The following is a 15,581-nucleotide window of genomic DNA, read 5'->3' on the forward strand; positions in this document are numbered from 1 at the left end:
CACTCTTTCTCATTTCTTTTCCGGACCTTTTGCCCCGCGTCCGCGGCGCACCTACTGGACCCTTCCTTTTGTACCCTCTCCGACGAGAAAGAGAGAGAGAAAGATAGAAAGGGAGAGAGAGAGGGCCCTTCTCTCCGTTCTGCTCATCTCGCTCTGCATCTTCCTTTCTCCGCGGCCGAGAACCGCTTGCGCGCGGCATCTAATAGAATACATAATTTAAATTTTTGAGTTATATGCGTGGGGGGGAGGGAGGAAGGGAGAGAAGGAGAGAGGAACGTATGTTCGGGGAGAAGAGAGCGCGAGGACACGGGTCGGCGGAGAGGACAGACACGCCGCGCGATAAATTTATGAACTTTATGGGGATTTGGAGAGCTGTCGAGAGAGACAGAGAGAGAGAGAGAGAGAGAGAGAGAGCGGGATTACAGTACGCCGATCTTGATCTGTATGGATCCTCTTTGGTACGGATCCGCTTTCCACGCGGTACATTCCGGATAATTCCGCTGATAGCGATCATTTACATGGCTGACGTAATTAGAAGATAAGGGAACCAGGATTAACGCTTGAATTTGCAAGAAAATATTTCGATTAATAAAAAATAAATTGAAGTTTGAAGAGCGGCTTTTTTTAAACATTTAATGTAAAAAAAGAATTGTTTTGTGTAAATGTTCCTTTGCGCGAATAAATGTCTATCTATCTATAAATTATAAAATCTTAGATGCTTATTGTTTAATTTTTAATGTCGTTTTAATTTTGGTCGTCAGCGGGATCCGACAAAGTGTGAAGAAATCATTCGGGGACCCGGTGGTCCCCGATGACGAAAGACTCGGTAAATCTTACGCTCGTATAATAATTTAATAACGGACACGTACAGGTATGCGGCGACCCACACCTTATTTAGGCGACGGTTAGGGTGCCTCTTATGTTCATAAATAATCGTCTTCGGATTAAGAAGATGCGGCACTCGTGGAATTTTTTAGCTCCGGAAATTCGGCCTCGCTTTGAGGACTCGACTCGAGAATGGATTCTCCGTAATGAAGCCGCTCGAATAACCAGCTACCTTTTTAGCGTCTTCGAGAGAGCTCTTTCTATCCATGCGCGTTATATAATTTTGGAGTGGCTATATTATCAGGCAAAATAATTGAATTGATCGAGTCAGACAAAGTGAACTATTACTCGTTTATTTTGTGACAACATTAATTTAATGCTCTCAAAGAATTTAATCTCAGAATAAGCAATAAACTATATGCGCTCTTTCTCTTTCAATTTTAAAAAAGTCATCAAATATTCCGATTAATTCGAGGATACAAGATAAAAATAATTATCAAAATTTAATATCTCGAAAATTTTTCTATATTCAGAAATCCTCTCTCTTTCCGGGGTAACATACATTTTAACGATGCAATTTTTTTATTTAAAAAAAACACTATTGTTATCGGCTTAGACATGATTCGAACGCATCATATAAAGCGACTCTTGGTGATCTTTATTGTGACAATAATTTAATTTCGAGCCGCGCGGACTTCTGGCTTTGCTCGTAAATACGACGATTATCGTTCGCGTTTATTAAATCCATCTGGGGCCCAGTCTCCCTCCTCCTCTCCCTCCGTGCTCATCCGGGCCCTCTCGTACCCATCTTTCCCCCTTACCCCCTTACCGTAGCCCACTGGACGCGGCGGTTCTCCAATCAGCGGCGCGGACACGCTCGCGGTCCCCCTTTACCCCTTAGGCTTCGCCGATGCTAATTTCACGGGGCTCGCGAAGCCTATTGCCTCGGCAGCAACGTAGCAGCAACGTGGCAGCAACGCGGCTCGTTCCCCCCTCGCGGCGGCTTCACTGATGATGACGAGATGATCACTTAATTTGGCCAACAGCTGCCGCGCTCCTTCTTCCCCTTCTTCATCTCGTTCCCGCTCCTCCTCCTTTCTCCCCTGCTTCCCTTCGTCTTCTTCTTCTTCTTCTACTTCTTCTTGCCCGCTCATTCTTTTATCCAGCTCGTCCTGACCGAACCTGAAGGGACGGCTCTTGAAAGAGACACTCGTAGCGACGAAAAATATCGCGGCGAGTTTGTTGCGGTGGTTACGCGCCGGCGATAATTAAACTCATTGCCGAGCAATTAGCCCGTGGAAAGGTGTGCCGGAAGTGCGAGCATTGCCAGATAAATGCAATCGTTGCCGCGTCTCCCTTTACATATTTTACATCTTTACGCGTGTATTAATGTTATCGATATTCGAGAATTTTGATATTTTTCATGTACTACTCTTGGGTATCCGAATATGTCGAGTATTTTCGGTTATTTCGGTTTTTTAAAAAGAAAAATCATTTGAAGCAAGCTCGGGAAAATTTTTCAGGATCTCCTCTTTTCCAGCGGCATACCTTCCGTAAAATTTTTCCGCGCTACGTTATTATATTCCTTGACACATTCCTTCTTCCTCGCGTAGGGTTCGAATAACTTAAGGGCGCTTCTCTACCGAAGAACGAGCGGTTATCGGCGACGGTGTCGCGATTTATATTCGCTGTCGACGCCGGTCGTTCGTCTCCGCCTAAGTTTCGCCAGTTTTTTTTTCCGCGACAGGGTGGCGGTTAGGCGATACGTTTACCGGCGGAAACCTGGCGTTGAAACAATGAACCGACCAACCGGCGTGCTCCCTGCAAATCTCCAGACTTAGCGTCCCCATTGTCACCCCTCTCTCCCTTCTTTCCTCCCCGCCCCGACGGCCCTTTGCCGTTTTCCTCCCGCGCTCTCTTTTGTCTCTCTCTCTCTCTCACCCTCTCCCACCCCTCGCGGGGGTGCGAAGGGTGCCTCGCGGATTTAGACGGCCCCGTCGTCATGGCAACGTCGGATGGCGAACGCCGGCCTCTCGAACTCTTGTTCGAGTCGCGCACGAACCGGAACGCGCATTTCCGCGGCCGCAAACGGCCGATACGAGCGATCGTTTCCGCGCCGCGCCAAATCCCCCCGTAAAAAAGTTTGCTCCGCACTCCGCGTCGGTCATTGAATACAGATTAAAGTGCCAATTGCGCAACGCGACAGCTATCTCGCCGTATCTCGCCGAGAGGAGAATGAGAGATGGATGTCTCGCGTCCGGAGAGTTGCAGTCGCGAAAGCGAATTGTGAGGGATCAAGAGAGCGAGATGAGAATTTTCCTTTGACTCGCCGATGAAATTAATTAGATTCTAGTAGGGAGTCGAGGATTTGAATTGTGATGATCTGATTAAATAATATTCCAACTCTTTTCAGCTTTAAAAAATCCATGAATAAAGTTCTAATAATAAATCTTATATATTTTTTCGAGCATTGTAATTTTGGATCATTGCTTTTATTCTTTCTTACTTCGTCGAAGTCTCGGGATTAGATTCGATTAGATTTTTGAATCTTTGTTTCTAGAAATTTTTAGATTTTTTTGCGTTTAGATGGTTTAGATCTTTTTGCTTTCTTATCAAATTCTATAATATTTTTGGATCCTCGTATGCTATTTCATTCATTATAGTTTCCTATAAAAACTTTAGTACTCTTTTATTTATTTAGTATACTTTCCTCGAACTCTAGCTCTAACGTTTCTTGAATTTTTTATCTCAGAATATTTAAAATATTCTCTATAATTTAAATCGCAATATCGAAAAGTTTTATCTGTCAGAAAAGAAAAAAAAAATAAGAAATTCTACCATTGAATTTTGTCATCGGTCTCGCGACACCGACGTATTTTATCCAGCGACGCCAACGTCGTATATTTCAGCCAGCGGCAGTGCCTGGATTTATCGTTTTAATTTCTGACGGGATTGAGTGGAAAGAAAGAATAAAGATATCACGGGTACCCGGGGGATCCTTTTCCGCGGAGAACACGAAACAAAGTGGAAAAGACGAGGTACACATTCATCACGAGTTATTAACCGAGGTAACAAAAGACCGATGAAAAATAGACTAGAAGATAGAATCAGCTGATCATGACATTTGATTGTAAACTTCTCGCTTCATCATTTTTGATATAATTAGTATCACTATCGAGACAATCATTGTCATTTTCGGAAAATTATATTAGGAATTTCATTGCTAAAAACGTTTTATGATTATCAGTGCTCCTGTAATCTGTGTACACTTTTGAGTCGTCGCGCGAGATGCGAATTCTTATCAAGGGGTGGGAGGAGCGTATTATGTATTAAATTATGATCAGCCGGAGGCGTCCTAGCGATATCCCGATACAACGGCAAGGGATGGCGAGATACGGGACGACTCCGTCGCGAAATTAACCCTCGAGATCACCGGTGCTTCCGAGGGATAATTTCATTTGGCAGCGAGCCGCCGGATTCTAGCTGCCGCCTGCGGGCTGTCTGGCCGCCATTTTCTCTCTCGCTCTCTCTCTCTGCACAATTTTTTCCTTTTATTTATTGCAAAATTTATTCTCGCTGCAATCTCTCTCTCTCTCTCTCTCTCTCTCTCTCTCTCTCTCTCTCTCTCTCTCTCTCTGCTTCTATCCTGCTCCAGACAGAGCTGATGAAACGAAATGCAAATTTTGACACAATTTGGGCAATTCTTCGATTTTGAAGATAGTCCAGGATTTTTCTCAGAGAAAAGGAGTTAAACTTTTCCCGGAAGAGAGCTTCCAAGCGAGCTTTCACGATCGTGATAAACTCCCAAAGCCGGACGGGACAGCGACGATGTTACGGGTCAAGTCGAGGGACGAGGGTGTGGAAAAAAAATAAGGTCCGCGAGGAGAGAACGGCGTGAAAACGTCTCCATTTGCGGGATACGGAGCTCGATTTTTTCGAAGTCCATCTTTCGAGCTTTATCCTCGGGGGTTATTCACCCTCGGATATCTCACCCTCGTCTGACTTTCGCACGAGAAAACTTCGAACTACTCCGATTGTCGAATACGCGGAAAGCTTCGCTTGTCTCGTCAATCGATTTCGGGAAAAATTGCGTAGAGGATCACGAATTTCCTGCAGATTTTTAACACGTAAAGCAAAATGATAATATAATTACACACGTTATGTTGCGTTATTATATTTTTACTCTATCACATTTTTTGGACAAATATGGGATCTATTTCTGTTTATAAGATATATATATAAAAGTTGAAAGTTTCTCACGTCATAGAAAATAGAAGAGAAAAGTTTCGAAGAAAAGTTAAATATCTCTCAAAAGAGATGGCCGAGAGAGAAAGAGATGTTTCTTTCGAGAAAAATTTCTTTATTAATATACCATTTCGCTTTACGCACTTTTCTATATATCCAAGGACGCATCGGAACCCCCTCCCCGGAAAATTTCATTCTATTTTACCGTCATATATCGCGTCATCGTTATATAAAATGAGACGTAAATAAAATGAAATAAATTATAGCGATGAATGTGTAATGTTATAATGGAACGAAATCTTGGCACACATCTCTCACTCTCTTTCTCCCATCTCTCTCGCGAGCATGCAATAACGATCCCTTTCCCGGGGGTAGCTACCCTCTCTCGTACCTGTAACATCAATTAAAATTCTCGTGGTCGATGCGCCGCTGTTTCGCGCGATCGTCCGACGTTTTTAATTGGATTAGAGCGAGACGGCTAGAGTGGCCGAGGGGAAGGTGGAGGCTCGTTTCGAGGGTGCGAGATTGTAGGAAGGGGTCGGCGGGATATTTCAGAGTGGGGCGATGGCGGTGGGTTTGGTGGGTAACTCAGGTAAAATGACAGAGATGAGCGACTCCGTTCCCTTTTCCACCCGATTCCACCGAATTCGCTGGGAGAGAAGCATCCCCGGGAAAATGAGGGAATCAACTTTTCCATTGCGGCTTAATTTGTTTCCATTGAAAATTTCACGTCGCGTATGCAAAGTGGATATCCCTTTCTCGCGATTTCGTTTGCGAGTAACATTGTTTTGTTAATTTAAATGTTCGTTTTTTAAATGCACGCGCGCAAATATTTTCGAAAAATAAATTATCAATTATTCGGTAAGATAAAAGCGTGTTGTGGAGAACGTTGAAAGTTTTGTCCGGGGATATTTTGATCGATCGTTGCGCTTCTGACTTCGGATTTTGAGAATCTCGTGAAGATCGCGATAAACGAGCGATCCGCTCCGCTCCGCGCGTCGCATCTGCATTCGCAACACGCCGCATTAATTATGTATTCAATAAATTTTAAACGCATTGAAATGAATTCAAATTGCAGATTAATATTAAACGGCGTGCGCTAATTGGCCGGCCAATTATGCGGCGTTAATTAAACATTAGATGCGGCGGCCGCTAATTCGAGCGCGTTGCGACTTGCGCGATCTACAGATCTCTCGTCGACTTTAGAGAGGAAATTTATATTAAAGCGGTGTCATCTGTAATAACATTTGCAACTTGTTGTTCTACCATCAGCCGAGTTTTTCTTTGCGTACCGACTGCGAATTCTGCTGAATAGAAACACGAAATATTCCCGAATGAAACTTTCACAGTGGTAAGTTTCTACGATATGCTTACCGACATTTTATTGAATAATCGATATAATTTATATTTAAAAAAATTTAGAATTATATAATTTAATTAATATTACGTCGAGATATAAAATTATATTCTAACTTTATACACATTGTAATGAATTAATAATAATTACTGCTGGGTATTAAATCTCGACATTTATTTTGAATCTTGTAGCGAGTATAAAGATAATAAATGGGAGAGAAGAGGAGAATATTATTTTATAGAAAAGGAATATTTTATTACATTCAACTACACGTTACAATATATTGATGCGTGTAATTATGCGGGCGCACATAAAACATCTTTTATCTGTCGAGTTATCGTCTTATATATAAAGAAGTAACGCAAAGAGCGCGGGCAAAGATTGAAAATGAAAATACGAGACCTTCCAGCAAGTAGCGTTATCAACGAAACCAACATGTTTATCTCTGATATGTCCTCGATTAATGATACAATTGTAAGGCGCGTAAAAATCGCCGAAAGAAATCAGGAGAAATTTTAAATCGAAAACTACTTGATTTCGCATTGACCATATATCTTCTTTCTTGTTATTATTAAAGGGAAAAAAAAAATATCGAGTATCCGCCCGAGTATCTCTCTCGTGAGTATCTTGATTATATCAACCACCAAATGTATTACAACGTATTGACTATATTAATATCCCACTCTCTTAAATTGAATCAGTGAAAATGTCAGTGATCAAAACAGTGACGATATTTCACCAAAGATCAATGAGTTTTTCACTGATCTTTAATGAAAACAGTCACACTTTGTTCTTTCATCTTATTGATCTTTTTTATTTTTATTTTATTGATTATGTAAGATTTCGTATGGCTAGTATTTAAATTCACAGAATCATACGTATTACATTCCTTTACACTCTTAAGATGTAATAAAATTACAAAAAATGAAGAAGACTCTTATTTTCAGTCAAATTCAAATATTTTTTTAACAAAATATATTGTTATTTATCTTATAATATAAAATGCATTTTAAAATCTCATCGATTGAAAGAGCTAGATACTACTATTAATACTTTTAATGAGATTTCACGCTATTGGCAGTGTTATACTTACAACTAAAACTATAGCTTATCAATGATAATACACTGATTCCATTTAAGAAAGCACCTTACATAGCTTTGTTCGATTGGTTATGCAGCTGAGACGCGATTACGTGTCGAGTTAAAGTTAAATCTTAACAGCGAGTGACGGAGACATTATTTTACTCCTTGACTATATAAAATGATAAGAGCAATTTCGATTTCGTTCATCTTTACTTCTCTCATTCGACTCGCGTGGTGTGTTATCCACAATGTTATTGACGGAAAGTTACATTTGAATCTCCACGCGAATTATATTTAAGAATTTTGCCCTTGAAATCAATTGTATCTCGAGACGCGTAGCGTAATCATAGTACTCTTTGGCTTCCTTTGAAATTCACCGCAGGAATCCGCAAACGAGAACGCGTTTTCTTTATTTCATATACATTGCTGTAAATTGGCTGATAGAAAATCTTTCTTCTCTTCTTTTTCAGTTCTCTTGCATGTCCGATCTGTATCCTCCAACCCGTCTCGAATAAGTAGTCGCGCCGAATAGTTTTGGCTACAGTGGGGTCTCCTCTTCTTGGAGTTATTTTGGGGTCGGAGGCGGGGGTGGTGGTCATACAGCACTTCCGGTGTAAAAGCTTGTCTTGCCAGTCAGCCCCCCGGACGCTCGCTTCTTCCTCTCGCATTCCATCGTGCTGAAGGTGTTCTGAGCGATTTGCGACTTGCGTTTCGGGTTCTGCAGGGTCATGCTGCGCTGACTGGAATTGGAACTGGAGCTGGTACCGGGTTCCGATACCTTGAGAATGCCCGAGTGTATCGTCCCGAAATTTTGATATATGTACTGCGACTGAATGGCCGACACGGACGTGTTTTGATTCTTCAGGGTGATCGGGACGGTCTGACCAGCCAGACTGTTGTATCTGGTGTCGTAACCGAATGGGGTGTCCAGTAGGGACTCGTTCTTGTCGACGTAGCCGCTCAGTCTGGAATCGAGGAGACCCTCCTTGTCAGCGAAACCGCTCAGTCTTGAATCCACGATGTCCTGATTCTCGGCGCTTCTCGCGGAGAAGTCGGTAGTGTATCGCTGTTCCTGTCCCGACTCCTTGTTATCCGTGAAGGCGATCATGTTCTGCCTTGAGTCGGACAAGATCCGAGAGTCGATAAAGCCTTCCTTGTCCGTGAAGCCGCTCAGTCGGGAATCCACAACGCTCCCCTCGGTCTTGTCGAAGTTGTACCGCGGATCGATGCCCTTGTTATCCGGATAGGCCGGCAAGACGTGGGACAGGTCTGCCTTATCGACGTAACTGATGGCCTGCGGATTCGAGCCCGCGCAGATATCGGGCGCCGACTTGCAGAGCAACGACGTTCCCTCTTCGGCTATTTTTTGAGGCGCTAGGACACACAAGCGCGGACTTATTTTTGCTCCGGATAATTATTATTGGTACAGGGTGTCCCGCAGAATCTCGAATTTCGTTCTTTTTTTTTTATTTTTTTCTTTCACGATCATCGGGAATTTCATCGGATCTCAAGATCTTAGCACGCTCGGTGGGATATCTCTGATATTTCCACGCGATCTTTCACGCGGGACACCCTCTCTAGTTGAATAAATTCACCCACTTTTAGCCGGTTGACCGAAGGGTCGTGCCTGCGGCGGTCCCGGCGATTTCTGATGCGCCCGCACGAGATATTCCGAGCTGAGTCCTCTCTGTTCCCTCAGCTTCCTCTCAGCTCCCGGGACCATAACTCTCACCTACAAGAAAAAGAGAAAGAAAACAAATAGCATGAATATCCTCAAACCCGATTGCGAGGTATGCGGTGATAAAGCTAGGAATCCACTTGTTCAACACACAGCAGTATTTCACAGCGTGGTTGGCGTTCAAGTGGATTCGTAGCTGAAATCACGCGGGATAATTTGCGCGGTTAATGGTAGTTTCAATCGACAACTTCACCATCTCCTCAACCGTGGAAAAGCGCGCCATGTAACCGGACATGGTTAAAACGGCCGCCACTTCCGCGAGCATCAGCGCTAATCCCGAGAGCTGAAGGCACCAGCCGTAGTGGTACTGAGGTAGACCGTTATCGTCCATTTGCATGCCGGCAGTAGACGGCAAGCTGTACTTTCCCGGCAGTTCCAGTGACGCGTCCGATAAGGCTGATGCCAGAACTATCAGTCCGCCGCCCAAAGAAAGTCCTGAAATACGATTATACATCCATTACACATTTTATGTCTTTGCCATTCGTTCAGGAAATAATGTTGGTGCAAAAAGTTTAATTTTTTTCCTTCTGTTTTTTTAAATATTTTTTAAAAAGCTGATCAGAGGGAGAGAATCTAATCTCGCATCGCTATAATCGATTAATTTTTACATTTTTTAGCATTATCGAGAGAGTATCTCGGAATTGAATCGGCCATAGCGCCTCCGCTTTACAATACAAAAAAGTTTTTTTTTAGCTTAAATTAAGATCAAATCGCTGAATCTAATGAAAGTCTGATTCGAGCACATACATGTTACATTCGTACAAATTAATTGCGACGGGAATCGTTGGCTTTAATTGACAGTATACATATCTACAATATATATGTATTTATTTATTTTTTCATGATAATATTTTGAACCGCTAGGAAGATCGGAGATTGTAAGTGCCGATTACAGAGATAACTCTTTTCTTGGAGCGCGACCGGATATCGCTCCGGTTCGATAAGCTATAAAGATTTCATTCCGGTCGTCGTCGTCATAGGAATCTCCCACATTTGTCGAGAGAAACGACGTCGCTCATATTGCGAAGCGTCCGCGGTTTACGGAAGATAGGGACGATCGAGTTATAATAAAAACGGGATTGGCAGACGCAGGAGACAGCTTATGAGAGGGAAGCAATTGTCCTTTCGATCTCCGCTTTCTTACCGTGCAATGTTGCTCCCATGGACTAAAATCATACTAAAATCCGTTCCCCTCGACAATAGAAATTGTCGATGACAAAATAATAATCTCGCGTCCAGGGACCTTGACAAGCGATTCGCATTTTATACGGTAAATGAGCATTCTCATTACGAGCGATTTGAAATAATTTAGAGCGTCCTTTATAGAGATTTATTCTACCGTTACTATCGAGAGTATATCTTTTTTTAATATTTCTCGTGATGTGAAACACGCTTTAGATGCGTATTCCTGCTACAAAGAGAGACAAATTTAACGCGATGATACCTCTCATCGCAGATTACATAAAACAAAAAGAATTGTAAAATTCGTCTACGAGTTAATCAGATGGATGCGTGTGCATTGCGCTATGTCGTTGTTACGCGTTTGTTTTTGCGGGAATATAAAGGATTAATTTCGTTACAGCAGCCGCTAATTCCCTCGGTATGCGCGCCCCTCTGGGTGTATGCTTCTGTACTCGAATAATATCTGACTACGCGAGCGAATGCTACGTATATACACCGGCGGGTAACTTTCCAGTTTCCGTTCCTGTTTCCACGTTCGTCGACTAAATTGCAATTACTGTTAATTAATTGAGCAAAGGTTTGCATAGCTGTCCGCGGACAAAGCAAGGCGTGACTGCACCAACGAAGAAATTCTAGACCACGTCGATTATAATCTCGCGAAACTGCATAAATAAAACGAAGGTCTCTAACAATCCAGCAAAGAGAGAGAGAGAGAGAGAAAGAGATAATTGTTAAGTGTTATCGTGTGCATGTTATTTTAAGGAGGCATAAATTAACTCGAATTCCAGTCTAGTCACTTTACTATCATATTCCTTTAATTCCTTTATTCCTTTAATTAATAATTCATATAATTAGGATTCTCGCTTTACTTCTTGTAAAAGAGTGTAAACTTTCTTAAAAATAGAATTTAAATTTCTCACACTCGCGTAATACGAATTCCTATTCCTATTGAGATATATACACGTCAACGTGGACGTTAATATAATAAAATCTCTTACAAAATAATATACATCGACATCTCACTATGACATTTATACAGATAAATTGTAAGGAGAGAGGCCAGTAATTTATCATCTATTATTATAGAATTAACAGGTATACGTCTCTGTACGTGCTTGTGTCTAAGAATTTAGTTTATATCCTATCCAGGTCACCACGGCATTTCCCCCGCGACCCCTTCGCTGATTTGCGGACGCTCGTCCCTTGCCGAGCGTTGAGAAAGCCGGTTCATCAACAGTAATTACAATCCGCTCGTCAAACGGGGGCCGAAAGTTGCCGGGTCATTGCATTCTCTTTCATCCCCCTTCGTCACCGTTCCCCCGAAAGGTGACGCACGTGTACCCTGTGCTCGGTCCCTTGAAAGTGCCTTAGATCAGAGTTGACAAACTTGATTCGTCTTATTGGAGTTCCCTCTCGGCTTTCACGTAGAGATCGGTGGGGGATAGTTCGCCGTTTGCAGCACGCTCCGGCGATCTCGGCTAATCAAACTACGATCCGGCTACGAAGCCGGACATGCCGGCGGAAGTGGCCGGGGATTTCCCGACTCGTTTCTTGCCGGGAAATCTGACGGGTGCTGCCTCGAACGCGATGCATACCAAAAATATTGGCAGCTGTGCTTAAGAGACATTTCACTATCATTATTTTGACGTCAATGGTATTTTATCAATATAGTTTTTTTCTACCGAAAGGTATGTTTGCGTGGAAAAACGCTTGAATGCAAATGGCATTTTCGAAATAGAAAAAGAGTGATTCGATAATATTTTATTTGAAAGCAAGTTTTCTATTGTTCTTTCCTACTCAATAATCTCGAAGAGCGTTAATAGGTCCTACGATATTCGATATCAATCGACACCGTTATTAATAATTTCAGCGCTAATAATAACGGCGAAAATTCATAACGACGACAATGGCAATAACGAAGATGCAAAAATGCGCCGAGTACTATATACGAATAAAAAAAAAAAAAGAAAAAAGAAAAAAGAAAAAATTCACAAAAATTGACGCAGGCGAGAGGCGCCGCGTATTTCGTCGGTGCCGGCGCGAGCACATATATACATATGTATATGCGCGACGGACACGCGTGCCGTCCGTACACGGTCCACGATGATATGTTGCCAGTGGGTCAAGTTATTTAATCCCGCCGGTATAAACCATAGCCGGCACGTCCGAAATTTATGCACCGGAGCCGCGCCAGAATGCACCACGCTGGGCGGACGGATCCGAAATATTCGCGCGCGCGCGCGCGTCCTCCCGGAAGACCGTTCTCTCCCTCCGGTTACGGCAAACTCGTTATTCGTCCTAGCGAGTCCCCGATATCGAAGACAACGTGCGATTCCCTCCCCCGAGTCGTCGCGGCTCCGAATCGCAATCCTCGCGATTTACGGAATTCGATATGTATTCCGATGGTACTTCTTCTCATTTTTCCTTTTTTTTTTATTTTTTTTGGCAAGCTTCCAATAAATTTCCGCTCCACGCGCTATATTGATCTAGCACAGTTTGTATAAACAATTACAATCAGCAATTTTTTTTTTTTTTTAGTTTTTGATTCGTCCCGTTATCCGCGGCGGTAGCTATTAATCATCGCGTAGAGAGACCGGTATCGTTCATTTGTACATTAAACAGATTTTTTGCGAATAGAGTAACTTGATAAAATTTTATCATTAATTGCAATTATTTAATAAAACATTATATTTAAGAAAGTGGCTACTTTTAAGTTTCAATTTTTTTTTCCGATTTGCTTCAAGTAAATTTTATTTTAACTCGTAGATTTAGAAATTTTTGGGGGACATGTTTTGTATTTTATACATTTTCCTCTCCTTCGAAATTCTTATAATTTTTACGTCTTTGCGCTTCTATAATTATATTTTATGTATATTTTATTATTCTTTTTTCTCTCTCTTTACCTCTTCCTCTGTGGACGTTCTATCTTCGTCTATCTTTAAATACGCGATGAATTAATTAAAATCGGATCCGAGAGAATGTTTCAACAGAAAACTGCGAGGGGCGTTTTATACTGCGATCTGGAATTAATTAAAAAATAGGAACAACAACAACAAGAGCGGCTTGTCAGCTCGCGCGTTCATTCGTTTATTGGTTCGTTTGTTTGCGTGTTGGTATATTCCTTGTTTCGTTCCTTAGCACGCATGCTTTAAATCCAGGAACGTGCATTCCGGAATATAGGGATCGCTATCGATGGGGAATTGGATCGGTCATTTGATATCGCAGACGGTATTCTCGAAATTCGAACGTCCTGTATTAATATTAAATTCCGTCAAACTTGGCTGACGATAGTCGACGTAAATTACACGCGCGATGGCTTTTGATCCGCTTTACAAAATTTTTACCGCAATTCGATTGAGCTACTTATCTTTTTGTTTTTCCGTTCAGCTTCGCTCCCAATTTTTTTTTTTCACTTTTACTTATTTTACTTTTCGAAATACAATGGCCTCTCAAACTTGGTTGCTCGTGACCTAAATCCTCACGTATTATTCTTTTATCGCAGATTTTTCGTGTATGAAACTTGAACAGGGATCGAATAAAGAAGGTATGTTAAAGATATCACTTAACATATAATATAGAGCATATATAAAGGCATTTATATATAGATAAATATATAAATAATATATATATAATATAATAAGAAAAAGAAAAAGGCATTTTTAATAACTGTTTGTGATATTTTGCGTTATTAAAAAAAAAAAAAAAAAAACCATTTCTATCTCGCAACAAGATAAAATGTTAATATAAAACTTTCAGCCTCTATTTTATAAATGTATTTTCCTGATTAACGATCCCCGGGTATTCCAGGAATTCGCGATGCACTCGATATATCGAAATATCGCATGATGCATCGATCGAGGTCGTATTACGGCGATTGAATCTAACGCGATATCCAATCGCGTATTGCTTTTGACATTGTCGGAAAACGATTAATTTTATAATTCCACGCTGAATATAAAATCTGCCCGGGAAAGAGAGGGAAGAGAGGAACAGAAGGGAGGGGGGAGGCTGGTCCCTGTGCTTTGTCCGTAAATAAAAGCGTATTAGCGAACCGTAGCCTCGTAATTCATAAAAATGATTAATATCACGGTGGGAGATGCTCGCGAAATATGCGAAATAATGCGCGAAAATAATGTCGCTCCCAGTGTTTACGGGGAATTTTCATAACGCCGCGTGTATCGACGTTATCGCGCATATCTTTCCCGAAAGCGATGCGTTATTAATGCCGGGTATTAAAAGTGGAGCACACATACGTACGCGCGCACGCAATATTCCACGTGCATAGGTAGAATTTAATTTAACGTCTGAGCACGAATGCTCTTCTCATCCCCTTCTTTACGCGTATTAAATCTCTAACGATATAGAATTTTAACAATTTGTATATCGCAACTATCATTGATCGGATTAGAAAAAAAAAGAAAATAAAATAAAACATGACTCTATTATCGCAAACAACGGCAAAATATTTCTATTAAATTTTCAAGCAAAATCTGCGACGTCAGAATTCCATTCAATTATCGTTGCGGCATAAAAAGATGTGTTATGTTTAATATAAAAAAATTTTCAGTAATTTTCAAAAATTATTATTGCACATTTTATCCGTTCCAAATTTTTCCCGCGTGTTATTCCAGAAGAATTCATGTCAACGATCGTATTTAAAAGTGTCAACGGAGGGTGACTCGCAATCAGCCGCGGCGCTGAATTATTCAAGAAACGTTAAACGAGCGACAGGCACGCAAACAAATTCGCGTATACGTCATATGATTCGTATCCGATCGCTTAGCGTAACTAGACGCATCGATGTCGCATCCGGTTGCGATCGGCTATCGGACCATCGTGCAAATCTACCCGTCGATACTCCGATTTTATCTGGCTATAAGTAATTCGCGCGGGAGCTCTAAATAAATTGGGATACACCGGAGGGTTGCGATGCATCATATCCCGGCGAGTCTGGTATCAAATTCTTTTTTCTTTTTCCCCGATATGCGATCGCGTGTCAAAAGGCCGCAAAAGTCAATCGCGCGCAATTTAACGCACCGGAGGGCATCATATCCCGGCGAGTCTGGTATCAAATTCTTTTTTCTTTTTCCCCGATATGCGATCGCGTGTCAAAAGGCCGCAAAACCGCAAAAGTCGCAATTTAACTCTTTC

The 15,581-nt window shown here is 41.7% G+C and overlaps 1 protein-coding gene across 3 annotated transcripts in view; it reads right to left on the reverse strand.

Annotated features, from left to right (window-relative positions):
- Nucleotides 1-6,665: 6,665 nt before the first annotated feature.
- The window catches only part of LOC115242445, an 81,649-nt gene continuing 72,733 nt past the window's right edge, over nucleotides 6,666-15,581 (reverse strand). For all 3 annotated transcript variants that reach the window (XM_029818750.1, XM_029818740.1, XM_029818757.1), the window contains exons 5-7: nucleotides 9,442-9,683; nucleotides 9,110-9,242; nucleotides 6,666-8,884 (exon numbers count right to left, since the gene is read on the reverse strand). In XM_029818750.1, coding sequence (XP_029674610.1) covers nucleotides 8,106-8,884; nucleotides 9,110-9,242; nucleotides 9,442-9,683 — 1,154 coding nt within the window. In that variant the 3' untranslated portion in view covers nucleotides 6,666-8,105. The remainder of the gene's footprint in view (nucleotides 8,885-9,109; nucleotides 9,243-9,441; nucleotides 9,684-15,581) is intronic.

Source organism: Formica exsecta, unplaced genomic scaffold, assembly GCF_003651465.1.
Source record: "Formica exsecta isolate Colony F162 unplaced genomic scaffold, ASM365146v1 scaffold120, whole genome shotgun sequence".
Lineage (NCBI taxonomy): Eukaryota > Metazoa > Arthropoda > Insecta > Hymenoptera > Formicidae > Formica > Formica exsecta.